The 27,771-nt window shown below is 62.1% G+C and overlaps 2 protein-coding genes and 2 long non-coding RNA genes across 7 annotated transcripts; 3 read left to right on the forward strand and 1 right to left on the reverse strand.

The window, feature by feature from the left end:
• Positions 1-785: 785 nt before the first annotated feature.
• Positions 786-4,089, reverse strand: LOC111776004 (uncharacterized). Of its 2 annotated transcripts, none has more exons than XR_011423763.1 (3): positions 3,807-4,089; positions 3,278-3,441; positions 786-1,770 (listed from the first exon to the last, which is right to left on the reverse strand). It is a non-coding gene; the product is annotated as an uncharacterized lncRNA (long non-coding RNA). The 2 variants fall into 2 exon arrangements; XR_011423762.1 differs by having other exon boundaries at positions 786-2,260; positions 3,807-3,941.
• A 123-nt stretch (positions 4,090-4,212) lies between these two features.
• On the forward strand, positions 4,213-23,034 carry CD81 (CD81 molecule). The gene is made up of 8 exons (XM_023654709.2): positions 4,213-4,507; positions 16,761-16,875; positions 19,732-19,829; positions 20,725-20,799; positions 21,093-21,197; positions 21,643-21,744; positions 22,268-22,354; positions 22,436-23,034. Exons 1-8 carry the CDS (start codon positions 4,442-4,444, stop codon positions 22,496-22,498), a joined length of 711 nt encoding a protein of 236 aa, XP_023510477.1. The 5' UTR covers positions 4,213-4,441; the 3' UTR covers positions 22,499-23,034.
• LOC138916454 (uncharacterized) lies at positions 6,095-8,918 on the forward strand. 2 transcript variants are annotated; one of them, XR_011423765.1, is made up of 3 exons: positions 6,095-7,341; positions 8,098-8,165; positions 8,694-8,918. It is a non-coding gene; the product is annotated as an uncharacterized lncRNA (long non-coding RNA). The 2 variants fall into 2 exon arrangements; XR_011423764.1 differs by having other exon boundaries at positions 8,741-8,918.
• A 1,462-nt stretch (positions 23,035-24,496) lies between the features above and the next one.
• Positions 24,497-27,567, forward strand: TSSC4 (tumor suppressing subtransferable candidate 4). Of its 2 annotated transcripts, none has more exons than XM_005598378.4 (3): positions 24,497-24,697; positions 25,997-26,124; positions 26,291-27,567. In XM_005598378.4, exon 3 carries the CDS (start codon positions 26,311-26,313, stop codon positions 27,268-27,270), a length of 960 nt encoding a protein of 319 aa, XP_005598435.1. In that variant the 5' UTR covers positions 24,497-24,697; positions 25,997-26,124; positions 26,291-26,310; the 3' UTR covers positions 27,271-27,567. The 2 variants fall into 2 exon arrangements, with proteins under 2 accessions (XP_005598435.1, XP_005598434.1); XM_005598377.4 differs by having other exon boundaries at positions 24,559-24,708.
• Positions 27,568-27,771: the final 204 nt, after the last annotated feature.

A 27,771-nucleotide genomic window follows, 5' to 3' on the forward strand; every position in this document is an offset into this window, starting at 1 on the left:
ACAATTTTGTTCTTCTTTTTCCAAGTTGTTTTGGCTCTTCGAGATGCCTTTGCATTTCCATGTGGATTTGAGGACGAGCTTGTAAAAAGCCAGCTGGGATTCTGATAGGTATGGCATTGAAGCTGTGGGTCCATTTGGGGCATACTGACGTGGGCACAATATGAAGTCTTCTGCTCCGTGAACATCGGATATCCTTCCATTTATTAGATCTTCTTTAATTACTTGTGACGGTGTTTGGTAGTTTTCAGTGTACAAGTCTTAGATTTCTTTTGCTAAATTTATTTCTAGGGATTTTGTTCTGTTTGCTGCTATTACAAATGGGATTATGTTCTTAATTCCATTTTTGGATCGTTCATTGCTAGTGTATAGAAATAAGACTGAGTTTTGTATGTTGATCTTGGATCCTGCCAATTGCCGTACATGGTTATTAGTTGGAATAGTTTTTCTGCAGATTGATTTCTCAGGATTTTCTATACACAGCATCATGTCACCTGCAAATAGAGATGGTTTACGCCCTCCTGTCCAATCTAGGCGCCTTTCATTTCTTCTTCTTGCCGAATTGCCTTGGCCAGAACCTCCAGGACAATGTGGCATGCAAGCGGGTAGAGTGGACGTCCTCGTCTTGCTCCTGGTCTGAGGGAACTCCCATCCTTCACAATGGGTAGGGGTTAGCTAGGGGCTTTGTAACGCCCCTTATCAAATGGGGAAGTTCCACTCTGTTCCAAACGCTTCCCTCGTGACAGAGTGTTGGGTTTTGTCAACTGCTTTTCCTGCATCTATTGAGATGGTCACATGACTTCTGTCCTTTATTCTATTAATATAGTGTATGACATTGGTTGTTTTTCGGATGTTAAACTCTCCCTTTTTTTTTTTTTTTTTTTTAATATAAAGCTGTCCCTCTCCGGCTCTGTGAGTCTCTGCCAAACGCAGTGAGGGTGGTTGGGTCCCTTGCTATAGCAGCCTCTGCATAAACAGCCTCTGTCGGTTTCATCTGGGTGGTCCTCTCTTATTTCCACAGGAAATCAAGGCAGGGGGGTGGGGTTCAGTGATTCCCCCTGGACAGGACGACAGTGTGTGTGCCCCCCAAGAGAGTGGTGAGTCACCAGTCCTGGGGCTGTGCCTGGTGGACAAGCCTCTCAGTCAAAGAAGCTTAAAGGAGGCAGTGACCTCCTGCCTCAGGGCCAGGCCCTGCTCCAAGTGCTTGCAAAAATCCTTGCATTCCACCAACCCAAGAACGCAGGGAGCTGCTCTGCCACAGATGGGGAAACTGAGGAACCAGTCCGAAGCCACACAGAGGGGCAGACTCCAAGCCAAAGCCAGCTGGCCAGGAAAGGCCTGCTCTTCTCGCCCTGCTGCCTGCTACTTGCCCATCAAACCATCAGCCCCAACTGCCCTCAGGGCAAAGTGCAGGGAGGGGTCTCCCATCCCAGGCACAGCCCTGCCCCTCCTTCCCTCATTCTCCCTGCAGCCCATCTGGGTGCTCCTCCACGAGTGCTGGGGCAGCATCCAGCTGACAACAAGAGTCTTTCTCAGGACGCACCCCCGGGATGGCCCACCTGCCCCCCGATCACACTGGTACACGTCATCTCATCACTGCCAGTGACGTTTAGTGTTGTGTGTCAGCATGACTGGCCACAGGGTGCCCAGATAAACGTTATATCTGGGGGCGTCTGGGAAGGTGTTTCCAGATGAGATGAGCTTTGGAATCACTGGATGCAGGAGAGCAGACGGCCCTCCCGCGTGCGGTGGGCCTCGTCGTCCACCGAGGGTCTGGAGGAACAAAGGTGGAGGAAGCAGGAATTCACTCCTTTTCCCGCCTCACCCCGTGTGCTGGGACATCTCAGCTCATCTTCTCCGGCCCTCAGACTGGGAACACACCATCCACTCGCCTGGGCATCCAGCTTGTAGACGGCAGACCTTGGCAGTCCTCAGGCTCCATAACTACAGGAGCCAATGCCTCATAATAAAGCTCCTTCATCTCCTCCTGGTTCTGTTTCTCTGGAGAGCCCTGACCAATACGCTGCTGGTGGGTCCCCTGAGGTCCTCACAAGGTCAAGTTGATGGGCCACTGGACAGGGCACTTCAGAAGTGGTCCCCGGGGAGAGCCCCCAGGTGCCAGGCACCTGGAGGTGGTCCTTACACCCTCGCAGCCATTTCCTAGCGAGCCCCCAGGTGCCGCTGAGAGCTGCTTCCACCGTGGAGCCAAGGCAGCCTGTTGCCGTCTGTGTTCCCACTCAATCTGGAGCAGGCCTGAGGCTCCCTGGGGAAACCCTCTGGTCACTCCCACTGCAGTCAGAAGCGAACAAAGCCCCACTCTGGCTTTCACCTGCCCCCTCACCTCCACCTGCCCCCGACCTCAGCGTCCCGCCTCTTCACCATCCCTCTGCTTGCATCCCACTGCCTTCCTTTCTGTTCCTCCAACCTGCCCCTCTGTGCCTGGACTGCTCCTCCCCAGGCGCTGCAGGGCTGCCTCCCCCCTCCTAAGGGCCTGGATCCGTTGTCAACGCCTCCAAGCCCCCAGGCTGCAACAGCGCCCCCATCTGTGACTCTCTTTCAAGTATCCTGGGAGTTCCCTCCCTTCCCAGTATGGACATAAACATTGTGGGGTAACATCCGTCACCCTCCCCAGGGCCTAAGTTATTCAAGGGAAGGGCTCCTGGCTGCCCGGCTCCCGGCTGCCCGGCTCCCCACAGCCAGCGTCTGGAAGGGCACCTGGCACACAGCTAAATATCTGATGCCAGCCCGAGGCAGGGGACAGAACAAGCCAGCCGGGCAGGACTTGCTTTGGAGATGGGGGACCGAGGATGCAGCGTGCTTGGTTCTGCCCTTGCCCCTGGTCCCTGAGGGTGAGCTCAATATCTCCCTTTGCCCCCTTCCCAGAGGGCTCAGGGAAGACCCTTTTCTGAGGATACAGCTCACAACTTTGGCAGGAATGTCCTCATCACTGTGGATGGCGGGGAGCTGACAGGACACGAGGGCACCCAGGACATCCTGACCAGGTTCCTCACGCCGGAGGTCTGTTCTGCCTCCTTTGCAACCAAAATGCATCCTGGCAGACCCCCAAGTGAAGACTTACGTTATTTTGATTATAGTGTCACTTTCACGTGCACAAACATAACACTGGGTATCAACGTGTGCTTGTGGCTCTTACACAAGCATGAAGCCAAAACAAACTTTAAAATTAATCACCAAGCAAACTACGAAACTATTAGAGCAGAGATGAATGCGATCAGGCTTCTGTCTAAAGTGGCAGCCACTGGCCACCACGGCTACTCACATTTAAACTACAACGAACGATGACGACAAAAGACTCCCTTCCTCGCTCGCGGCAGTGGCTGTGTTTCAAGCGGTCAGTGGTCATTTGTGCTAGAGTTCCTGCAGACACAGAAGGTTTCCAGCTCTTCACCTGCACGACACCTGGCCACAGACTTGCTCCGTCACCTGTGGAGAGGACACCCCTCACTTGATATGTCACCCTTCCACTTCCTCATCGCCCAGGCAGTGAGGGCATTGGGGCCCGGCCCCCACACCTTCGGGAAGACAGCAGGACTGTGGGGCTGGCCTCCCTGTGCTACTGGCACCACCACGGTGTGCAAGAAATACACAATATTTGGAGGTTCTCATACAAGTGACTTGGGCCGTCTAGACACAACACGGGTCTAGGGGACACCCTCTCAGTGCCCCTTCCAAACACAGACTCCTCTAACGGCGGTCAGCAACTCCACCTGTCCACGGGACAAGGGCTTGGCTGTCTAGAATTTCGCTGTAGGATTTTCAGGCCAGACCCCCTGACTCTCGGGCCTCACCCAGGTTCCCGTCCCAGGGAGGGGTGTGAACAAAGCGCCGGCTGGCTACTTTGGCATCACCATCGCGAGAGCATCATCTCCTCCAGGGAGCCTTCTCGGATATCCAAGGAGCCTGAGGGAGGGGAGAAGGAGAGAGGAAGGGGCTCTTCCCTGGTCAGCCCCCGCAGGCTGCGCCCCGCACAGAGCGTCCGGATCCCGCGGTCCTGGCTGCACCAGGGTCCGCAAAGTGTGCGCGCGGCAAGGGGAGGGGTTGCGCGCAGCCTCCCCGGGGGCCGGACTGGGTACCGGGCCGCGGCCGCTCGGCGCTCGGGAGGCGGGAGGCGGGGCGGAGCGGGACGGGGCGGGGCCTGGGGGGGGGGGGGGCGCGGCGCCCGATAAGTGGCGGAGCCGAGCGCGCGCCCGACCAGAGAGCGAGCGCGCAGCGGCGGCAACGACCTCGGCGCGCCCCGGCCAGGCCTCCCGCGCCCCGCGCCCCCCCGGCGTCTGCGTGCCTCCAGCGCTCCCGCGCCCCCGCGCCCCCGCCCTCGGCCCCGGCCGCCGCCTCGGCCCCCAGCCGCTGCTCACCCGGCCCGGGCCCCGCCGCCCGCCTCCCAGGACCAGCCCGCGCCCCCCAGGTCGCCGCCGCCCGCGCCGCCATGGGGGTGGAGGGCTGCACCAAGTGCATCAAGTACCTGCTCTTCGTTTTCAATTTCGTCTTCTGGGTGAGCCCCGGCCAGGGGGAGCGGGGGGCGGGGGGGGGGCAAGGCGCCCCGAGCCCCGCAGGCCGCGCGCCCCGCTAGGCCCCGCGCAGGGGGCGCAGCGGGGCCGCCAAGTTGCTGGGCCACCTGTGCACGGCGGGCGCGGGGTGGGGAGTCCTGGGCCGGCAGGCCCCGCCGTTGGGGGTCGTCTGGGGCTGCCGCGCCCCTCGACGGTGGGGCGGGTGGCTGCGAGCCGGGTTTCGGGGCCTCTGTGTCCGGGCCCAGAGCCCCGCGGCCGGACTGGCGCCTTTGGGCGCCACGGGTCTGTTCCCGATTGGTGATGGGGGGTGCGGTGGGTGCGGGCCCGGGGCCGCGCACCCATACCCGGGCCACCGCTCAGCCCCTCTGGCGCTGTTCCTGGGACCACCCTGTTTTGCGAGGACGGAGCGGGGGCTCGAGGGCCGGGCTCATGGCGCCCCGCCCCCATGAGCTCATCTGGGCCACCGCCCCTGATGAGCGGCCGTGGTGGGAGGGGGCGCACACTCTGTCCGAGTCTGGGGGAACGTTCACCGTACTCCTGGCCTAGGCTCCCAGTCTGCTAACGCCACGCTGGGGATCGTCCTGGGGGTCCGGGCCCGGGAACCTGGTGGCCTGCGTGCTGGGGTGCCTGCACCATCGTGGCCCCAGTTTGTGGGGTCCGGTCCTCCTGCCCTCTTCACCCAGACCGAGATTCTAGCCCGGCCTCGCCCTGGAGGGGTGCTGTGGAGGCTTTGAGGGCAGTGGGGTCGGAGCTTGCCTTCTGAGTTGGCACGGGGCAGGGGGCCGTGAAGACCTGAGCGTCTCTGAGTTCGGGGGGGCCTGGGTTCCCGGTGGATACCCAGGTCTGTGCTCGGGCATCCACTTTGAAAAGAGGCAGCCACAGGATGGTCATCTCTGGGTGTAGGGAGGTCTCCTGGGATCTCCAGCTGCTGGCCTGAGAGTTGCATTTTCCTGACCTTATTCTTGACTGCTGTCCAGTGGCCGATGATGCTTTTGCTTTTGTTTCCATTTCCTGTCGGTGTTGGAATTGGGAAGGGGGTGGAGATCACTTTTTGGCCTGATGGGCCCCTGAGGGAGTGTCAGGAGCCTGCCCGAGGGCCGTCCCCTACCTCCCCTCCGTGCTCGCCTGGGCAGGGACCGGGACCCCCTCCGGGGCACCCTCCCTGCTGCTCTGCCACCCCAGGCTGCTCACCCCTTCTCACTGAGGACCAGGGTGACGTCTGCTGGATGGTGTATTTCTCAAGTTGACTCAGGGAGGATAAACTTTTAAAATGGCCCCTGGAGCTAAGGTGTGGGACTGGGGACATCTGCTTGCCATCTGGACGCCCGAGGATCTTGGGGTGGATCTCAGGGCAGTGAGGTATTTGGGGTGGGGAGGAGAGAGACTGGACTGAATTCTAGCTGGGGGTGGAATGGGGGTATCACATCCTCCCTGGGGGGCACCTTTGCTGAAGGAGTGGTGTCTGTGTAGCTTTAGTGTCTGCCTGCTGTGGCCCAGGCAGGTGGGGATTATGGGGCCACCCAGACACCTCTGCTGGCTCCTGAGCCCATCGTCCCCTACAAGCACAGCCTGGATGGCGGGGGAGGACCAGCAGGAGGTGGAGGGGAGACAGAGGAGGGAACCTCTCCCAGAGTGGATTCTGGGGCTGGGTGTTAGTGCTGGGTAATTCCCTCCCACCTGCCCAGCCTGGGAGGTCTCCAGGGCAGGCCCCCTGGAGCTTAGCCTGGGTGAGTCTGGTAGTTTCCCAGGCAGCTGGGGTGGAGGCCTGACATCTGTGGCTGCTGTCCCTTGAGGCTTGAGGAAATGCTTCCGAGGCCTCTCTCTCCCCTCCTGGGGCCTGCCCAGCTGAGTATTGAGAGCGCCTGCCTGCTATAGTCACCGTAGCCCCACACACCCATGCAGGGCCACCTCCTGCAGTGGGGAGATGCAGAACTGAGCGAGGCTGGGCTGAGGGGAACCACTCTGCCTGCCCCCTGGCATCTCTTGGCTGAGAGTATGGTTGGGGGTGGGGGAGATGGACCCAGATGGAGTCCCCACCCCACTACTCTGGTCCTGGGCCTCAGCCCCTCCCATCTAAAGTGGGAGTCCTGAGTGCTCTCTCCTGGGATTGTTGGTGGAGTATCTGATGTACGGAGGGGCCACCCTCAGGAAATGGATGTTGGGGATGGTGGCTGGCTGGGAAGATGGCCAAAGGGAGCCCAGCCCATTGGCTTAGGCAGTGCCTTGGGGAAGGGGCCTCAGGCACAGGACCCAGTGGGTGAGGGAGGGCTCCTGGTGCCCAGCATGACTCCTCACTGTGCACCCCAGCCCCAGTGCAGTAAGGGATGCTGAGGGCAGGAGCCAGGAGGAGAGGTGGACAGTGGGTCTCTGGATTAGGGCACGTTTTAAAGTTCTCTTTTAGAGAGTAAAGGGGCTTCCCACGGGGAGGAGGCATCAGAGGCAGGCTGGCATGCTTCTCCAGGGAGGAGCCGGTCACCCTGTGCACCCACACACATACTTGCTCCCTGCCCTTGCACCGAGACCCCAGGGCCCCGGGCGGTGTGCACTCAGCCTTCTTTGGGGGTTCCTTGGCCAGGCAGGCACCAGGCTGTGAGGTAGGGATAGGACAGGAGGACGAGCAGCCACCCGGCCTGAGCAGGGGAGACAGTGCGGACACCCTGCCAGGCGGTGTGGAGATCCTACTCCTGGGGTGGGACCAGGAGCTTCCTGGCACAGGCAGCCGGTACTCGAGACCCCCGTTCCTGGAGCACATCCGGAAGAACAGAGGCTCTTGTCCCTGCTTACCCCAGCCGGTGACCTGGGCAGTCGGCCGACCTGTGTGAGTCCTCCCTGCCTTCCTCATCTGTGGAATGGGTATGACAATAGCCCTCTCCTTGGGTGCTGGCCAGGGAGCCCTGGAGGTGCCACTGCCCCAGTGTCCCCCGCCTGGGACTGGGACGGGCTGCTCCTCCAACCTAATGCAGTCGGTGGCTGCCTTCCAGAGGCAGGGCGGCCAGAACTGCCTGGGAACGGGGCTGATTAGAAGCCTTGCTAACTGGCATTTAATTCTCGCTTCCAGACAGCACATGACTGTCTGTCACTTAGTGATGCTGTCGCCTTCCTTCCGAGGGAGGGGGTGTGACCCAGGCGGGCTCTCGGTAGGGGTGGGGATTTCCTGTGCCCGGTTTCAGTGGGTGGGCCAGGGACTCGCCCCAGTGCGCCCCGTGTGCTGTGGTGCTTTGGGGAAACGGCCGTTGGGCTGTCCCGGGGCTGAGAAGAAGAAATCTGTGGTCTGTCCCTGGGATGGGCTGGCCCCAGTGAGGGTGTCGGGGCAGTGAGGGGCACGGAGCTGGAGTGAGGGGCAGGGAGCCTGGGCCCCTGGCGGGCTCTGCTTCGGTGCTGACGCGGTGTTCTCCCTGTGGGGTTCCCACCCCCACCCCAGCTCAGTTGTCTCCAGAATTTGAGTTCACTCTCAGTCCCCATCTCATACTGCTTCAAAGCCCGGACAGTGACATGGACCAAACAAAACTAAAGAAAAAAACACAGGGCCAGGCCCGGTGGAACAGCGGTTAAGTTCGCCTGTTCTGCTTTTCAGGGTCCCACGGTTCGCCAGTTCGGATCCCGGGTGCAGACATGGCCCCACTTGGCAAAAGCCATGCTGTGGTAGGCGTCCCACGTATAAAGTAGAAGAAGATGGGCATGGGTGTTAGCTCAGGGCCAATCTTCCTCAGCAAAAGGAGCAGGATTGGCAGTAGTTAGCTCAGGGCTAATCTTCCTCAAAAAAAAAAAGGAAAAACCATCCCACTCCCTCCCAAATACACTCCCCCCATGCCTTCATTTCAGCACCGAAATCCCGTGGCGGGGAAGAACCAGGGCATAAAATCAATACGGCTTAGAGCCCAGGCACCCGGTCAGGGAGGACTGACAGTCACCTTTGCACTGACCCGGCATTCTGGAGAGGGCCCTGGGGTGGGGGTGGGGGTGGGGATCGAGGAGAAGCCCAGGGCCTGGCCCCCCAGGTCCCAGGCTGGCCACCCAGCAAGGGCAGGGTGACTTTCGACCCCAGAGGCGGCACCTGCCTGGTGGCCAGGACTCCTTGTCCTGGGCGGAGAACCAGGCTCGCCAAGAACTAGCCCTCAGTACCCTTCTGAATCGTTTTCCACCTGTCCAGCAAAATGTGTTTTGACCCAGGGGCTGGCCCCGTGGCCGAGTGGTTAAGTTCGTGTGCTCCGCTGCAGGCGGCCCAGAGTTTCGTTGGTTCGAGTCCTGGGCGCAGACATGGCGCTGCTCATCAAACCACGCTGAGGCAGCAACCCACATGCCACAACTAGAAGGACCCACAACGAAGAATATACAACTGTGTACCGGGGGGCTTTGGGGAGAAAAAGGGAAAAAATAAAATCTTAAAAAAAAAAATGTTTTGACCCAGCCCCTCCTCCCGATGGCCGAGCAGGTGCTGGTTCATTCCAGGTGGGCCCCCAGATGCCGAGGAGTCCCCACAGGTGGGCAGGGGGCATGCCCAAGAAGCTCACCAGTCGTCAACTGGCAGCTGGATCTTCTTTCCTAAGCCAGCCGCCAGCACTGTGGCCACGGGGGCACCTGGGACGGGCCAGCCGCCCTCTGTGGGTGTGACGGCTGGTGAGGCCACAGGGTTAGCAGGCTGGGGAGGCACATTAGGCCTGGGGCTTGGTGGGGTCGGGCCCTGTACGTGCCTCAAGTTGGTGGGGAGGGTGCTCCGGGCTGGGAAGCTGAGAGCCCATGCATGGGTGGTCCAAATGCCCTGGAGGCCTGGGGACAGGGAGCCCCTTGCCCTCTTCTCTGAAGCTCTGGCTCTTCTTCTGACTTTGGAAAGTTAGTGCTCTCCCCACCCCTAGTTGTTGGCGTAACACGCTCGCTGTTGAGAGGGTGAAGGACAGGAAACCAGGAAACCGTGCAGAGCTGGTGGGCAGGTGACCCACCCTGGCATCCTGCGCTGTCATGCAGGAATCTTCTGTACCCACTGTCCCACGCCCAGGTTGGCCTGAGTCGTAACTGTCCCTTGGCGTACATCTAACGGCGCCTGGTGACCTGTCTTCCTGGTGCTGGCACCTGTGGGCGGGCGCTCAGGGTGGCTCCACGCTGCAGCTGACAGCCAGCTCCCGGCGGTGGGTGTGGGGACTCAGGCTGAAGCCCCACAGGGCTGTGGGAGTAAGGACCCCAGGCTGCCCACCTTCCCAGGTCTCAGTCCTGGGGGCTGGGAGGCCTGAGCCCCCGGGCTCAATGCCATAGGTCTCAGGGGTTCGGGGGCTTCCCGGCGGCAGTGGTTTTGGGAACCGCGGACTGTAGTCTGGCCCCGCCCGCTCAGGGCTCACTGGGTGCTCAGCCCCCACACAGCTGCAGCAGAGGCTCGGCCCGCCCACCCTCTGGACGGACAGTCTTTCCCTCTGTCCCCAGAGGGTAACAGCTCAGTGCACACGAAGCAGGACTCTCCTGTGCCAGGCAGGCCTCGGGCTGAAGCCGGGCTTTTATCAGACCCACTGAGGAGATAAGGGGAGACTGAGGTTCCCAAGTGACCACATGAGGAAGTCATGGAGGCGGGCTGGAAACCGGAGTGTGTCCTTCAACCACTGTGGTTCGTGGCCCGGCACGGCTCCAGGCCCGTGGGCTCCCCCAGAGTGGTTGGCTGTGCCCAGGTAGCAGGTTCCGGCTCTTGGCCAGGCCATCAGGTGGCTTCTCAGTGTTGTTGCTGCCCAGGGACACCCTGACCTGCCCTGGGACCCCTCCACCCACTCTGGTCCCCTGACTGACCCCACCCACCTCCCATCTCCCTCCCCAGTGGGTGCCCGGCCCACCCAGATCCTCCTTGTTTAATGCACACGGCCCTCACATGCCTCTGTCTGGCAGGTCACTGGGACGTCAGTGTCCACATGCCCCTCCCTGCAGGGGCCAAGGGGGCAGAGGGCTTCCCACAGGAGGGGCCCTTCCAGCCACTGGGGTGGGTTTAGGGTGGGAGAGCAGGCCATTTCCTAGCTTCCCTGCCCTGGGTGGGGAGGGGGTAGCGGGCTTAGGGTCTCCCTGGAAGCGACTTGGTCCTTAGGGCCCCAGGCCCACTCCGCTGCACCCCGAGAGATGGCAGGGTATCCTCGGTGGCCTGCACTCACCTCTTGGCGGGAAGTGGCTCCTGCATCCCTCAGCCAGTGGGGCCCAGGAGGGCCAGTGTCCTCACCTCCCCCCACCTATTTTTAGCTGCCAGGCCAGGCAGCTTCCTGAGGTCGAGGGGCCGACAGTGGTTTCCACTTCCTGGCTGAGGTTAGGGTCTGCTCTTCCCTCCACACTTCCTTCCTGCTTCGAGCCTGGCGGCTCTGCTCCCGGAGGCCATGACAAGGTCCTAGGGGCAGCTTCCCACCCCCCGGGAAGGCCACAGACAGGCCCTGTGTCACTCAGGGAGGAGTCTGGCAATGTCCCCTCATGGTGAGTGGGGAGCGAGGGTCAGCCTGTAGGGACCCAGGCCCCCCAGCCACTGTCAGAGCCTTCCTCTCCCTCACTGACCCTCCACATCTCATCCTGAAAGAGTCCTTGCTTGCCGCCTCCCTCTGACAAATCGCCGCATCTCCAAGGGCATTTCTGCCTTACTTCCTGCCTCAGCTCTCACTGCCTCCTTGGGAGTGTCTCCAGGCCCCTGGGAGACCCCCCCCCCCCGGTTGCCAAGCTGTTCGGGCACTCTCCCAGCAAGCATGTGCACCCCTCACGGTGGTAGGTTAGGGAGCAGAGCTGGCACAGACTGAGGCCCCTTGGTGTGCCCCCGCCTGGTGGTCCTCCCCTGTCACGGTGGAGCTGCCCTTGCTGAGAGCATCCGGCTCTGAACATCGGCGCTGAGGGTCCGGGCTCCAGACCAGCTGCTACTTACCAGAGTATGTTGATGCTCCAGTCGTCCTAGCCGCCCATGGAATGCGTGGGCAGCACCTGGGTGACCAATTGGGCCAGCCGGGTGGGGGTGGGGGAGGGCTGGGGAAATGATCGCTGTCCCTTCCTGGGGCAGGGGCATGCCTGCTGGCATGGGAGAGGGTCCTGGCAGAGATTGGCGCAGCCGGTGCTGGCATGGGACGGGGGGCTGCCCCGGGCCTGCCTGGGCAGCGCCCGCGCCACTCGCTCCCTTTTCAGTGGCTTCTTGGAAACGGCAGACAGGCTGGGCAGGAACCCAGTGCCCTTGGCAGCCCCGCTCTTCTTTTAGCTGATGTGTTATTTATTAATTCCCAGAAAGGAGGAAGAAAGAAACCGAAACAGAATCTTTCCTAGGGTTATGGACACCGTGTGCTGTGCTCTAGCGCGGAACCTCCAGGAACCCCCACAAGTTGGCTGGCTCTTCCTGAGAGCTGGCTCCCCACCCCCAGCCCGAGCAGGAGCATCTGGGGATGCAGGAGCAGGTGGCAGTGGTGCTTCCAACAGGACAGCGGGCAGGAGAGAGGTGTCTGTGACCCTGTGTGGAGGGATCTGTTGGGAGAGAGATGCATGCAGACTGCCACCGATAAACCGGCCTTGAAACTCCTGCCAGTTAATACTGATCGCCCCGTCGTCGATGGCTTTCTGTATTCAGCTGCGTTATGCTAAGCACTCGACATTATTAGTTGACGTACTTTTATTTCTTCCTTTTACAAAGGATATTGGAGGCACACAGACCCCGAGATGGGGGGCCGGCCCCGTGGCGCAGCGGTTCAGCGCGCCTGTTCTGTTTCGACAGCCCAGGGTTCGCTGATTCTGATGCCGGGTGCGGACATGGCGCTGCTTGGCAAGCCATGCTGTGGCAGGCATCCCACATGTAAAGTAGAGGAAGATGGGCACGGATGTTAGCTCAGGGCCAGTCTTCCTCAGCAAAAAGAGGAGGATTGGCAGATGTTAGTTCAGGGCTAATCTTCCTCAAAAAAAAAAAAAAAAGACCCCGAGATGGGCCTGAAGTGACCCAGCAGCCAGGGGCCTGGGGGCCGCCCTTGATCGCCATGCTCCGGGCCTCGCCCAGTGCCATTATGACACACTTCCCCTTCATGCTGGCCTCAGCTTCATCATGGACATTGTGTTCCCCAGCTGCCCAGTCCCTTCTTGGACTGACCCTAAACCCTCAGCTCTGTGGACGAGACCGCCATGTCCCAGGGGCTTGCTGCTGGCCGCCAGAAGCCTGGCGAGCCCAGGATCCTGCTTCTCACCTCGGCGCACAGTTGGCACCAGCACGGCAGCCTGGATCCTTTGGGACCCGGAAGAGACATTTACCCCAAAGGCCTTGCTGCCTAGAAGTTCAGTCATCAGGGATCTGGGGGGATGGGGAGTTTTTAAACAGCTTTATTTGACAGAGTAGACTGCGCACATTTAAAATGTACAGCTTGTGGGTCCGGCCCAGTGGCGCAGTAGTCAAGTTTGCACCTTCCGCTTCTAGGCGGCCCGGGGTTCGTCGGTTCGAATCCCTGGTGCAGACATGGCACCGCTTGCCAAAAGCCATGCTGTGGCAGGCATCCCACGTACAAAATAGAGGAAGATGGGCATGGATGTTAGCTCAGGGCCAGTCTTCCTCAGCAAAAAAGAGGAGGATTGGCAGTAGTTAGCTCAGGGCTGATCTTCCTCAAAAAAAAAAAAGTTCATAAAATGTACCACTTGTTAAGTTCTGACAGAAGCAGACACCTGAGAAGCTCACGGCTGTCAGGATGGTGGACACAGCCGTCATCCCCCAAAGTGTCCTCCGGGCCTTGTGAGGCTCCTTTTGCCCCTCCCCCAGCCCAGAGCAGCCACTGTCTGTTTTCTGTCTATGTAATTTGCATTTCTTACACCTTTATGTAAATAGAATCAGAAGGGGGTTCTTTCTTCTTTTTTTGGTCTGGCTTCTTTCACTCACGTGGTCCTTTTGAGGGCCATCCAGGGTGTTGTATGAGTAGTTCTCTCCTTTTTACGGCTGCGTAGGATTCCACCGTGTGGCTGGACCACAGGCGGTCCGTGGGCACCATCCTGCCCCAGTTGGAGGCCATCTGGGTCGTGTCCAGTGCGGGGTCCTCACGGGGAAAGCTGCCGGGCCAAGCGGGGGACGCATCTTTGTGTGGACGAGCCCCTTCACGTCCCCCGGGAGAGATCTAGGGGAGGAGTGGCCGGGGCCGGGGCGTGTGGATCGAACTTTCTGGGGAGCGGGGAGCGGCTACACTGTTTTCCTGAGGGGCTGTGGCCTCCCACTCCTCGGGCCTCCCGCTCCTCCGCGGCCACCTCAGCATGTGGTCCGGCCACTTGTCCTCATTTCAGCCGCTCGGGTGGTTGTGCAGTGGCGTCTCTTGTGGTTTTAGGTGCATTTCCCGTGACTGATGACGCTGCTCGTCATCTTACTTACTCGTCATCTGTGTCTTTTCTTTGGTGAAGCGTCCAAATTTTTTGCCCATTTTTTAAAAAGTGGATTGTTTTCTTATTGTTGAGTTTTGAAAGTTCTTTGTAAATTTTGGATACAAGTCCGTTATTAGCCGTTTGCAAGTCCCAGTCCGTGCCTCGTCTTCTGAAGGCTTGTGCTGTCTCAGGGGCTCCAGCCCTGCGCCCCACTGGTCGGCTGTGGGGCGGGCTGCCTTCCCTTTAAACCACCCCTCCTCTGCTCTTCCCCACAGCTGGGGTGACCCCGGTGCTGCCTTTACCCTCCCCCACCTCGTAGGTGACCTCAGTTTGCTCACCTGGAAATTGGGGATGGTCGTCGCCTTCATCCAGCTCCACCCCAGCGCGTCTGCGCAGGGCGGGGAGTGACTGAAGTAGTGCCAGCAGGGAGCACGTTGGCGCCAGGCTCTCTCCTGCCACCACCCCCCCGCCCCGGGAGGGTGGGCTGAGGGCCACAGGGGAGTCCGAGGCATTGCCCCACCCTGCCCGCCCTGGAGTCTGAACAGAATCCCTTCTCTTCCCAAAACAGTGAGACGTGGTGACTCTGTCTGCAAGCCCACCATTAGGGTTTGGGGGGGTAGGAAAAGCATGGCCCGCATTTCTGTTAGGACCATGTGCCCAAGATGGGCTTGTCCTCCCAGTCCTGAGGTGAGGGGACTGCAGAGGGAAGATAGGGATGGTCTCAGCCCAGCTGAGGCGGCGCAGGCCCCAGCAGCATTCGAGCCATGCGCTGCTCCATGCTCGGCTCCCCTCTAGTGACGGGGATACTGAGCCTGAGTCAGGGCTTGCGGCCAGTCTCTGCGACTACAGAGGCGGCCCGGGACGGAGCTCCCGCAGCCCCTCCCCACGGCGTCCTGGAACGTCTCACAAAGCCGTTTCTGGACCACAGTTTCAAAACAGAATAAGGGATGTTTTGAAGCCAGTTACCAGGGGAACCCTCAGCCTCGCCTCCCCTGCAGCCGCAGATGGCAGCTAGCTAGAGAGGAGCTGAGGACTCTGGGGCACCCGCCCTGCCCTCACGGTCTCCACCTCCCCCTGCACATGTCCCACAGGCCCTCCGGCATTCTCGCAGGTGTGACAGGCACCAAAGAGCAGTGACAGGATGCTGGGACCTCAGGCAGCAGGTGCACAGGAGGCCCAGATGGTCCCACTACGTGCTTGCTCGAGCGCGGGGAAGAGCTTCAGAGCCTGGGTCCTGCTGCGGTGGGAGAGTGGGGTCCCTCCCACCCCCATCAGACTATGAAATCAAGTGGAAACTTTGGGAGAAGAGGGGCTGAGAAACTACAGCTCCAGGCTGGTGGGGGTCAGAGAGGTGCTCACCTCCTGCTCTGGGGGAGGTGTTGACAGCATCCCCTTGGGAGTGGGAGCCCAGCTGCTGCCCTGCTGTCAGCCAAGCCCAGTGTAGAAGGCCGGGGAAGGGGGTGCAGCCCTAGGCTCCTCCTGTCCTCTCACCGTCCCCATAGTGCCACCTGCCTGGGGAGTCCCCCGGGCTGGTGGGGCTTTCCTTGGGGTGTCCCATGGTGCTGGGGTCTCAATTCTCACACACACTATTGAGCATGTTTCCTCTGAGCATCGTCTCGGGGCCCCGCTCCTTGGCCAGGGTCTCAGGGGCAGGCACGAGGCAAGGCCAGGTGGTTTTCTCGGGGTCCGATTTTCAGTTTCTCTTCCCCATTGAACATGTAGCTGTGTGTCTGTCGGGGGGGTCAGCAACTGGAGGTGCCGGGTGCTGCTATGGGAAGGCCTCAGCTGCCAGCATGTGATGGTGGAGAGGCAGAGGATGCCAGGAGCTGGCTGGCGGCTGCGCTTGTGGCTCTGGGAGTGGATTCTGCCTTGGTGGAGCGTTTAGGGCCAGGGGAGCCTGGGGAGGAGGCAGGGCATAAAGGACAGCCCAAGGAGGAGGCTGGGGCGTGGAGGGCAGATGGGGAGGAGGCTGGGGTGTGGAGGGCAGCCTGGGTGCTTGCGAGGGTTGATCTGATGCTCAGGCATAGGCCTGACCAGGCCTAGTCTGGGCTCATGCTCGAGGGCAGACGTCACGCCCCCCTGGCCCCAATCCCCACCACCAAGCCATATGCTGGCAGGAGGACGAGTCTCCGTCAGCTGGGAAGCCCCCCTCCCTCATGCCAGGCCCTAGCTTTTCCTCTCCTGGCCTACCCAGAGAGCACAACGAGCTTCCTTCCTCAAGCAGCTTCCCTACTCAGGGCTGACGGCAGGGGTTTATCCCACAAACCGCCTGGCCCCTCTCCCCTGTGGCTTCCTGGATGCCACCAGCCCCAGCTGCCTCCCCTTCACAGTCACTCCCACTCTCTCTGTCCTGGCAGCAAGGACGTGGAGTGCCCTCCACACACTGTTGGGGCAGCACCCACCCTTGGAGGAGGGCCCAGCGTTCCTGGGGCGCTCGGGTCTAGTGTGGCATCTGGCCAGATTTAGCAAAGAAAAATACAGGACGTCAGTTAGACTTGAGTGTCAGATAAACAAGATGTGGTTTTTTGGCATAAGCATGTCCTGTGCAGCGTTTGGGACACGCTTAAAGAAGTATTCGTTGTTCACCTGAAATGCAAATTTAACCGAGTGTCTCGCATCTTATCTGGCAACATCTCATGGGGTCTCACTACAGTAGTGCTGGTTGGAGGGTCTGGAGCTGGCCAGGTGGTTGCTGATGCCCAGGCATTTCTGGAGTACCTGGGCAGACATCTGGAGCCAGCAGGCGGCCCAGAGCCCAGCGGCGCCTATGAGCACCGCCCGAGAGGGGAGACCCCCCCCGGAGAGGGACCTCGGAGCCGTGGAGGGGAGGGGCCGGTACCCGCCTCTCTCCGGCTGTTCAGTGTGGATGATTCGCACCCACCCCTGCACTGCTCTGGGCCACAAGTAACGCTGTGTCCGTTCTTTCCCCAGCTCGCCGGAGGTGTGATCCTGGGCGTGGCCCTGTGGCTCCGCCATGACCCACAGACCACCAACCTCCTCTATCTGGAGCTTGGAGATAAGCCTGCACCCAACACCTTCTATGTAGGTGAGTGCACGTGGGGTGGGCCAAGGACCCCAGCCGGCTGTGGGCTGGGGGTCAGCAGGGACGGCCCAGCAAGGTGTCTGACCATGAGCTCAGTGAGGCTGCAGACGGGCGATCAGGGAAGGCTTCTGGGAGGAGGCAGGGCCTGAGCCAGCCCCACGGGGCTTGCTGCATGCTGGGGTGGGGAGGAGGCCAGCCAGGAAGGTCTTTTTGGGCGACAGGGTGAGAAGGAGCCAGAGAATGGGTGAAGTGAGGTCAGCCTGGGGGCCTGGAGGGCCTGGGTGAGGCGTGGGGCCTAGGTCCCTCTTCGGAGGTGGTCCGGTGCCTGGCCGGGTTGGGGTGCCTGGGGCAGGAGTCAGGTTCCTGGGGAAGCTGGAACTTGGAAGGGCATGTGGCTTGTTGGGACCCCAGCAGATGGCCTCTGGGGGCTGAGCCAGGGCAGGAGGGCGGCAGCTGGGTGGGGGCAGGGCCGCTGTGTCATGTGGTGGGTATTTTGGGGCAGGCTCCCTGGGAAGGGGTGGGGTTGGATGCCTGGGCAGCAGGACTTGCAGCTGAGGCAGCTGAGCCTGGAGCCACAGAGGATGGAGACTCAGGCCCAGAGTGGCAGGGAGGACACGGATGGATGACACGGGCCAGCAGCGGTGACTCAGGCCACCCCTGCAGCCATACCTTGCTGCCTTATTAGGCTGCATGTTTGCCTCCCAGGCACCAGCTGTGGCCCCCCGGGGGCGTCTGTCCGGCTCGGGGGACCGGGCGGGGGAACTGAGGAGGACCTCTCCTTCCAGTTGGTCCCCAGCCAAGGGGTGGCAGGCGGGCAGGCCCTTGTGGAGCTCTGGCCGTGTTTGTTGAGATGTTTCTCTCCTTTAAAGGGACGGCTCCTGGGCGGCCCCTCTTGCCCCACAGGTTGAGCAGCAGGGCGGGAAGCTTGTGCGCCTTCAGGGTTCAGGGCTTACAGCTGGGGCCAGCAGCCACTCCCACTCGGGACCCCACACACTTGGGATACATGCTTAGCTGCTGAAGTGGGGATGGCTCTGCATCCTCCCCATCCCGCCCAGGGCCATGAGGGGGGTGCCCGTCCCTTCCCGGCCCATGGGTCCCTCTGGGCCATGGGGTGGAGAGGTCTGGGTTCCAGGGAGCCTCGATGGGGCAGCCCCTCTCCTCCCCAGAGACGGCAGCCTGTGGCTCTGGCAGTGGTTTCAAGGGGCCAGCTGTCCCTGGGGAGCCCCTCTGGCCACTGAGTCCCTGCCGATCCAGGACTGGCCTTCTGGAGCCTCTTGCTGGCCCTGATGCGAGCTGGGCCTGCCAGGGAGGCGGGCAAGGAGATGGCGGCCTTGACAAAGGCCCTTTGTCTGGTGCCAGGAAGTGGGGGTGGGTTAAATGACTCGCTCAGCACCCTGGGCAACGCTGCAGGGCCCGGGTGCGTCCCTGACCTCACTTGTCAGAGCCAGGCACAGGGGTGTGGATGGGAGCCCCACACTGGGGGGAGGTCTGGGCTGGGCCTGGGAGGGGCTGTGGCTCAGGCATCTGCTCCTGGGTCTCCCAGCCCCTTGCAGGACCCTCCATAGCCCAGATGGCCAAGACGCCCCTCCCAGCACTCTGTGCCATCGCGCTGAACCTCATGGGGATGCAGGCCCGGGGGTCCCACCTCACCTCACAGATGGGGGTATCAGGGCCTGAGGAGAGGGAGACAGACCTAGTTTGAGGGAGCCTCCTGAGGGCGGCCGTGGCAGGAGGCTTCCCCTTGGCAGGTCCGCTCAGTGCTGCCCGGAGGCTGCGTCTGGCCAGGAGGAGGCCCTGGGCCTTTTCTGAGCCCGGCCTGGCCCCCAGGCTCCTTCTCCCAGGGCTAGCCGGGCACCTGAGCCTTGGAAGCCATTGTCCTGGCTCTGGAGGGGGCTTGGGCAGCCCACAGTATCTGCGGGGAGAACTAGGGACGTGGGACGTCCCCGGAGAGACGCGGTCAGTGTTTCCCACAGGACACAGGGCCCTGTCTGGGTGGGCGTGGACACTGAGAAGGGCAGCCTGGCCAGGCCAGAGGCCTCTCGGTCCCCAGTGCCCCCAGCCTCTGGTGGCCTTTCCCGCCTCCCCAGGAACCTGTTTTCAGCCCAGTGGGTGTTGGGCAGGTCAGGAGGGCAAACTGCCCCCTGTGTGCTGTCCTTGAGCCATCCCTGCTACCTGCTACCACATGCCCTATCCTGTCCATGGGCACAGCCACCTCACCACCCCAGCCGCCAGGGCACCTCGTCCAGCAGGTTCCAGCCCGCGGCTGGGGGCCTCAGAGGCAGATTCCAGCCTACCCCTCCGGCCTGAGGGGCTGCCCGGAGCTGCCTAAGAGGAGGAGCAACTGAAGTGGGCACTGCATGTGGCTGGCAGGGGATCCCTGCCAGCAGATCCCTGGCTGCCCTACCCCCTCCCACCCCCAGGCCAACAGCTCTGCACCAAGACGAGGATGATCCTTCTTGGCCCCCACAAGACCAGGAGGCTTATGGGAACCAGAGTGAATGCAGGTGGTGGGTGGGTCACCCTGGGAGAGACATTCCGAGTAAAGCTCTGATCTCCAGGTTCTCTGAGCACTTACCATGTGCCATTGCGTGCTGCCCCCGCATCACCAGTCTCCCTCCCACATTGTAGAAGAGGAACCGAGGCATGGAGAGGTGCTCGTGCAGCCTGGCCGGGCTGTGGCACCCTCCCCAGGGCATTGGGCACCTGACCTCTTCTTGGTAGGGCAGCCTCAGGGTGGGCGTCAGTAACCGTTGGACCCTCCAGAGTCCTGGGCAGTGGTATGTGTGCACAAGGCCGGGGAGGATGTCTCAGTCTCTCTGGGATGTCGAGCACTGAGGATGTCCATCTTTCTTCCCACAGGCATCTACATCCTCATTGCTGTGGGGGCCGTGATGATGTTCGTCGGATTCCTGGGCTGCTATGGGGCCATCCAGGAGTCCCAGTGCCTGCTGGGGACGGTAAGGTCCTGGGCTGGGTGGGGAACTGCGTCCAGCTCAGTGAGCAGGGGGCGCTTCGGACTGATGCCGACAGGCAGCACCAGGAGCTCCAGGGAGGCAACGTGTGGTCAGCCTACACAGGCCTCCCATGTGGAGCTCGGCGCTTCCCCTCGCCAGCCTGGCCCTGGAGGAGGGGTCCCGGGCAGCCTGAGGACCTTCCCCAGAGGGCCAGCTCCCTGTTTCCCTGTTTGGGTCTTAAGTTGCACTGCGGTTGATTGCCCTTATGTCTAGTTCCTAAGTCTAAGTTCCAAAGTTGCTTTTTTCTTTTCTTTCTTTAAAGAAAAAGCCACAGATATAATAGGAGTGTGTCCCAGTCCCACGGCCAATCTCAGGTGTCCCGGGGCACGTCACCCCCTGATGGGAAGCTTAGGCCTGGCTCTGGCGTCCAGGGTCTAGCCGGTCCAGGAGGCGTGGGCTGTAGGAGCCTGTGCCAGTGTCTCCATTGGGGGAAACGGAAGCCCACCACAATGAGCCCCTTCCCGTGGGGAGAGGAGAGGGAGAAATGAAGCAAGGAAAGCGGCACTAGGGCTCAAGCTTCCTCGGGGCATGTGCCACTCTGCACTTTCCAACCCACTGAGCCCCGAACCTCATCCTTCTGCATCAGCTGCCCTGTCCTGTGGATCCTGGTCCTGCGGGGACAATGAGAACATTGGCCTCCCACTGCTGGGGCCAAGTCAGGCTCCATGCAGCTCATCCCTGGTCGGGACATGGGTGGGTGGGTACTGCCAAGCACACCTGTTACTCGGGCATCTGTCATCTGTGGAAGGCGAGCCCTGAGCTGCCACACTGGTCAGGGCCTCGGGAAGCCCTGGCCGTGTGTGGCCTGCTCTGATCCCCCCTCTCTGCCCCGACCCAGTTCTTCACCTGCCTGGTGATCCTGTTTGCCTGCGAAGTGGCTGCTGGTATCTGGGGCTTTGTCAACAAGGACCAGGTGAGCCTGAGTCCACAGGGGAGAGCCAGTCCCAGCCTGGAGGGGTGGGAGGAGCACCCGCTGCTTAGGCTGTCAGGGACAGGTCGGATTGCAGGGTACTCTTTGGGGCCGGCCTGGGAAGAAGACCACAGAGGGCTTTCTGGAGGAGGCGGCATGGAGGCAGGGCCGCCAGACTCCCAGCCTTGGGGTTGCGGCCGAGCTGTCCTGAAAGTGATAGCTTGCAGGAGAGCCAGGTGAACGCGTGTCCCTGGGGATGGTCCCTGCTGTGGTGTGACCCCCACCCCCCACCCCAGATCGCCAAGGACGTGAAGCAGTTCTACGACCAGGCATTGCAGCAGGCCGTGGTGGACGACGACGCCAACAACGCCAAGGCCGTGGTGAAGACCTTCCATGAGACGGTGCGGGGGAACTGGGGGGAGGCCGGGGAAGGGGTCCTGGGGGACCAGGGGAGAGGCCAGGGGTTTTTGAGGCCCCAGTGAGGCCTCAGCCCAGACCTCAGGAGTAGGAGGGGCTCTTGGGAGGCCGTGGGGCCCCGTGTGCAAGCCCCGGGGGGCTTCTCTGGGACCTGTGGGTCCCTGGTGGGAACGAGATAGGCCAGGCTGGCTGGAGTGCAGGGGTCTCTGAGCAGCACAGCTCAGTGAGAGGAAGTGGGAGAGGGGGGCGCCTGGGCTCAGTTCTCCCCCCCGGAGGGGACCATCCCAGACCCCTAGCCCCACGTCAGGCCAGGGTAGCTGCTGGCACCTCTGCGGCCTGCAGGATGGCTATCCTTGCCCATCTCCTCTCGCTCGGGTCATCTCCCCACGTGCGCCTGGGGCTGACTGCGGGCACCCTGGGTCTCTGCAGCTCAACTGCTGTGGCTCCAGCACGCTGACCGCACTGACCACCTCCGTCTTAAAGATCAACCTGTGTCCCTCGGGCAGCAGCGTCCTCACCAACTTATTCAAGGTGCGTGGCGGTGGGCGGGGCCTCCCTGGGGCCCAGCGGGGCTGGGGCCTGCCCACTCCCCCACCTCACTGCCACCCTCCTCTCTCCGTGGGTCCTGGGTGGTGGGTAGGCCACGGCCACACAGTGGCACTGTGGCCAGAGTCAGAGCTGCTCTGCCTGGGGGGCTGGGCCATGGCTGAGTTTGCACTGACAGCCCACAGGGGAGGTGAGGGTGCCCTGGGTTCCCAGTTGGTCGGCTCTCCTCCTCTGGCAGCTGTACCTATACCCAAGCGGGCATGGAGGGCGCCCTGACCGCTGGGTCAACGCCCGTCTGTGCCTGGTGACCGCTGAGCAGAACAGGGTACACACAGCCCATCCCTTGGTTCCACGTTTGTTTTAAAACGGAGAGACTGGGTGTCGTTCACGCCTCTTCTGAGGGAGCCAGGGCCACGCCCTTCCGTGCTCTTTTTGCAATGACTTGTCTGCTGCCTTGTGGGGGACCTGCGGACTGACACCCCTGACCGCCTGTGGCCATCCCCTACAGGAAGACTGCCACCAGAGGATCGACGAGCTCTTCTCGGGGAAGCTGTATCTCATCGGCATCGCCGCCATCGTGGTGGCGGTGATCATGGTAAGTGGGTGGGCGGGGTGTCTGCTCAGGGCCCGCCACAGGTCTGTGGGTGCTGAGCGGCCGGCCTGCCCCTCCCTGCAGATCTTTGAGATGATCCTGAGCATGGTGCTCTGCTGTGGCATCCGGAACAGCTCCGTGTACTGAGGCTCTGGCCGCCTGGGCCGCAGGGAGGGCCGGTGGGACCCCTGCGGCACCCCCAGAGCAACCCGGACACTTCTGTGGAGGGCCTCTCACCACCTGTGTATATAACTTTTCTGGTATTATTACTTTGCTGCATTTATTAGTCTTTTTACTTTTGAGGTTTTGTTTTTGTCTTGAAGTTCCCTGTTACCTTCTGGGGCTGACGTCACCTGTAGGTGGCATGTGAGTGGGCCCTGGGGACTGCAGGCCAGGGGCCCCCTCTGCTTCTGGGGCCGCCTAGGAGGTCTTGCCTGCTCAGCCAGGCTCTCCAGGGGACCTCAGAGGCCTTCTGGCCGAGCTGCGTCCTCCCACCCACCCATCCCCATGGGCTGCACGGCTCACGCCGGTTTTAATCCTTGTTTCTCTCCTGTCTCTAGAGCCGGGTCTATGAGCGGCCTTATGCCTTTAATGCACCTCTCCTTTCTAACGCGTCACTTTCAACTGTAATTACGTCTTGAAAGTCATTCAATAAAGAAGGAAAAACCAGGCATGCTAACAAACTGTCTGGCCCCTTCTTGTGCCTGCAGCGTCCAAGACCCAGGGGGCGGCTGGAGGGGAAGAGGAGCCTGGCAAGGGTGGGGCTGAGTTCTGCCAGGGTGTGCTGCCAACCTTGTTGGTGGGTGGTGACAGACCTCCAGGGAATGCTCTACATGGCGAGTGCCCCTTTGTTGGGCCTTGTGCCACCTGCAGCAGCTTCCACCCCACCTGTCTCCTGTTCCTACTCTGTGCACCACTGCCCAGAGTTGGGTGGAAGGGACTGGGTGACCAGAGAATGTGGTGCAGGAGGTGCTTGAGGTGGGGGCCCTGTGAGACTCTCCTGAGGGACAGCTCTGTGGAGGCTGGACGCCCTGCCCTGTCCCTCCCCATCTAGGTGCCTATAAATGTTCAGTCTGGATGGCTCGGGGCCTAAGCCCCATCTTGCAGGGCTTTGGGGAGCCCGCCTGGCCCACCACAGTGGACAGAGGCCTAGCCGCCTCTTGGATCCAGCTGCTGCCCTGTCTGGAATGCTGGGCGACATCACCGTGAGCTACTGGCAGGCACGGACGTGCATGTATGTTAAACTGACCCCTCAAGGCCACAAAAGCATGGCTGGGGTTTATCTGTGAGGGCTCCTGGCAGCTTCCTTGGGGGCTGATTCTGGAAAGGAACCCTAGCCCTGCGTTGGGGGATCCAGGGGTCTCAGCAAGCCTGCCCCTCCTGCCACACCCCTCCGCCGAGCATGCTGGGGTGGGTCGGCCGGGAATACAGGATGGTCCCAGGAGTCCCCTTTTTACCCGGGGTCCGGAATAGGGCCTGGGTGTCACCTGCAAGCTGCGACGCGACACTACGGAACTAGTGCTTGGGGGAGACTGGCGAGGCCGTTGTGGGGGGGGCTGTCTTAGGAATGGGGAGTCCCGAGGCTGCACAGGGACGGGCCCCGTTTCTTCTCCGGGTGCCTGGACTGCCGGGGACACAGCCCTGGGAGAGGCCGAGGTCTGGCCGTCCAGCAGGCAGGGGCCGAGGCGCCTGTACTCTGGAACACGGAACGGCTGGGTGCCGGCCGCCGGGGCCGGGGAACACGCGCCTGTCCAGGGAGCCGGGGCCTGTCCTCGCTCCCGGACGGAAGGGACCAGCTGAGCCACAGGCAGGCGGGCCACTCCCGTTTCTCGCCGACTCGGAAGCTGGCGCTCAGCCGGGTACCCGACCTGCTCCCAGGACCCACGAGGGGCGCGGTCCGCCGCTTCCGGCCAGGACCGGAAATGCACGGGGACAACGCTGCGCGTAATGGCGCACTTCCGGTTCGAGGAAAAGCTGTCCCCGTGGCTTCCGGTAGGTGGCGCTGAGGCCCCAGAGACTCGACGATAGCTGTTAGCCCTCGAGCATTCTGGGAGTCGCAGTCCCACCGCCTTTTCCCGCTTCTCCTTAATCAATTCCGGGCTCTTCGCGAAGGAGTTCCGCCGTTTCCGGGGAGGGGAGGTTCGGGAGAAAAGCAGGGGCGCACGCGCAAGGACTACACGCCTAACAGGCTTCTGGAGTAGCGGCCCAGTGCCTTGTGGGAAATGGAGTTCTTCAGGCGTGGAAGCCGCGGCGCTTGGCCGGCGGAGGACTCGGTTTCCCAGAGGGCCGAGCGCGGCGCAAGATGGAGGCGGTGCAAGATGGAGACTCCCGGTCCGCCGTGAGCCGGTAGGTTTGCGGTGAGTACCTTCTCCGGGAGGTCGCCGTCCGCAACCTCCTGCCCCGAGCCCGGAGACCCCGACGTGCTCCGTGTCCCCCGTGCCTCGCGGCCTGGCCCTGGGGACCCCGAGCTTTGTAAGGCCCAGACATTTCCCCACCCAGCCCGAGTGGGTCCCCAAAACTCAGGTCACGGCTCTGCCTCCGAGGGGGAGACAACCTGCAAGGAGGCCAGTGGTCCGCCTCCCGGGGACCCGATCCTCCCAGGGACCCCCAGCCCCTCAGCCCGCACTCAGCTCCGCCTCCTCTGAGCCCCCGACGTTCCCAAAGAGCTCCCGTCTGCCCCGAGCGCCTCGCTGGTCAGCCCCTTGTAGTCGCGTCGGCGACCCTGCGCCGCAGGGCACGGGAGTGCGGATCTGGGGAGCAGGGGTCTGCTTGGAACTCCAGCTTTGCCTGCGACTTGCCGTGTGACGGGCAGGTTATCTCCCCCCTGCCCTGCCTGCTCGGGAACCCCCCGGTGGGGTGTGCTCGTATCCCCGTTCCCGCCTGCAGTCGTTCCTTTCTTTGGGAGTCAGGCCCCCGAGGAATGGAGGTCTCGCTCGTGTCTGACCCGGTCCAGGGCCCTTGGAGCCGCTCCTGCTCCGCCTGGCCGGGTCGTCGGTGGGAGCAGGTGCACTCGGTCCCCCTGGGCGAGGGAGGCTTCTCTGGTGAGACTGGGATGCCTCTGATCATGGAAACAAGCTGCGGGGTGCCTGTCACACTGACTACTGAGCGGTGTCGACAGCAGTTCTCTGCTGGTCTGCGGAAGGTGCGGTACGTGGAGAGTTACGGGAGAAGTGTTGCGGGGCTTGCGTCTGCCCTGCTAGGCTGCTCCAGGTGATCGCTGACACCAGTTCCCTGCGAGCTTGACCCGCAGACGCCCAGGACTTGGCTGCAGACCTCCTCCCCGCAGACCTGGCCGGTGCCCCAGTCTTGCTGGAGTACCTACTGGGTGCCGTGCGCCCTGCTGAGCGGTTTATGGACACCCCTCCTTGGTCGGGAGTGGTAGTGCTGACCAGTGGCTGCTGTCAGCCCTGGGTCCAAGCCCTGCTGGCCACCTACCACCAGAATGCCCGCCGCTCCAGCAGGCCCCTAGTCCTCGAGTTAGACTTAGCTGGAGAGGATTGAATGAGGTGACACGACCAAGGGCCTGCTCCTGGGCCTGGCCTGTGCTGGGGGCTCCGTAAAGCCAGGTCCCGGCCCTGGAGTCCTGGCACCACGTCTGCATGCTCACTGTCGGTGTGATGCTTGGCTCTCCCTCCCTACCCTCAGCCAGCTACAGTTGAGCAGCTGAACAGAGCTGTGCCGGGGGCACTTCTGGGACTGAGGACACCACACCTTTGCCAGCGCTGCTCCCACCAGCACTCCAGTGTCAGCGCAGGGACCCCGCAGACAAGGAGGTGAGGAGGGCTCTCGGGGTGTGTGGGGGGGGTCCCTTCCTTTGTCAGACACAGTCCTTTCTTTCTGCTGACCTTGCTGTCTGCCCGGGGCAGTGGGTCTGCGGGGAGGGATTTGTTCTAAATGCATGCTATTCTCAGAACAACTTTCGGGGCTGTTTTGGTCTAGGTGTGGCGTGGCCTGGAGACATGGCTGAGGCAGAGACAGGCGACTATGACACCCTGCCTTCTGACACCATCTCCCTTAGCGACTCGGACTCCGACCTCAGCCTGCCGGGCGGTGCTGAAGTGGAAGCTCTGTCCCCAGAGGGGCTTCCTGGGGAGGCCCAGGGGGATTCAGGCCCCGATGAGCCCCTCACGCCCCCCAAGGGCCACCCCACAGTCGCTGTGCAGCCGTTCCACCTGAGAGGCACGAGCTCTACCTTCTCCCAGCGCAGCCACAACATCTTCGACTGCCTGGAGGGGGCAGCCAGGCACGCTCCCCCCTCTGTGGCCCAGAAAGGCATGGGTGACAGTGGGGTCTTCAAACGGCCCCTGGCGCCCTCAAGCCAGCCTCCAGCAGAGGGCCCGGGCAGTGCCAGTCAGAGCCCTGTCCTCGTGAGGGTGCCCCCCGTCCCTGATTACGTGGCCCACCCCGAGCGCTGGACCAAGTACAGCCTGGAAGACGTGGCTGAGGCCAGTGAGCAAAGCAACCGGGCTGCCGCCCTGACCTTCCTGGGCTCCCAGAGCCTGGCTGCCCCCAGTGACTATGTGCCCTCTTTCAACCAGGATCCCTCCAGCTGTGGGGAGGGTAGGGTCATCTTCACCAAACCGGCACGAGCCAGCGAGGCCAGACCTGAGAGGAAGAGGGTCCTGAGGAAGCTGGGAGAGCCGGGCAGGGGCGACCCTGGGAACCCGGCAGTGGCCGGGGGTGAGGGGCCTGTGGAGCTGGCCCACCTGGCTGGGCCTGGGAGCCCAGAGGCTGAGGAGTGGAGCAGCCCCTGCGGGGGTTCACAGGAGGGGGACACGCCAGAGGGGCCTGCCCCCACCGGGTCAGTGGCAGGCCCCCCAGTGGTGGAGACTGTTGGCTTCCATGGCAGCAGGAAGCGGAGCAGAGACCACTTCCGGAACAAGAGCAGCAGCCCCGAGGCCCCTGGTGCTGAGTTCTGAGAGGACAGACTGTCGGGCCAGACGTCCCAAACAGGCTGCCTGCGGGCTGGCGTCAGAGGGCTGTCCGGGCCACTGCCCACCTAGGGTGGCTTTAGGGGCAGAGCAGGCTCCAGCCCCACTGCCTTGGGAAGGGAGCTGGCGGGCTGCCGGCAGGTGGCGCCAGCGGCCCTGGCTGGGTCTCAGTGCCAAAGTGTCTTCTGAGGCAGAGACCTTGCTGAGGGTGTGGGCCAGAGGACGGCGGAAGCCCTGGCCACCGGGTGCCGATGGGGGAATAGTAAAGGTTTTGGGTATTTCTCAGCTCCATGTGTCTGTGTAGACCCCCCAACCCCCAGGACTGGCGTGGCTGCGTCTTCTCCACTCTCCAGCCCACCCCATCTCCTCGTTCGCACATTTGAGCCTCCCCGACAGTGTCGTGGGCCAGAGGGGTTTTAAAGCGATACCTGCCTTCAGCAGCAGCAGATCTTGGAGGGACTTGGGTGACCCCTCCTCAGTCAGGGGCAA

Source organism: Equus caballus, chromosome 12 (genome assembly GCF_041296265.1).
Source record: "Equus caballus isolate H_3958 breed thoroughbred chromosome 12, TB-T2T, whole genome shotgun sequence".
Classification (NCBI taxonomy): Eukaryota; Metazoa; Chordata; class Mammalia; order Perissodactyla; family Equidae; genus Equus; species Equus caballus.

Excerpts from the sequence above, each read along its gene's own strand:
- CD81 (XM_023654709.2), top strand. The coding sequence starts at position 4,442 with ATGGGGGTGGAGGGCTGCACCAAGTGCATCAAGTACCTGCTCTTCGTT. Across the intron at positions 4,508-16,760 it reads TTTTCAATTTCGTCTTCTGG|CTCGCCGGAGGTGTGATCCT; the intron begins GTGAGCCCCGGC and ends TTCTTTCCCCAG. Across the intron at positions 22,355-22,435 it reads TCGTGGTGGCGGTGATCATG|ATCTTTGAGATGATCCTGAG; the intron begins GTAAGTGGGTGG and ends CCCTCCCTGCAG.
- TSSC4 (XM_005598378.4), top strand. The coding sequence starts at position 26,311 with ATGGCTGAGGCAGAGACAGGCGACTATGACACCCTGCCTTCTGACACC.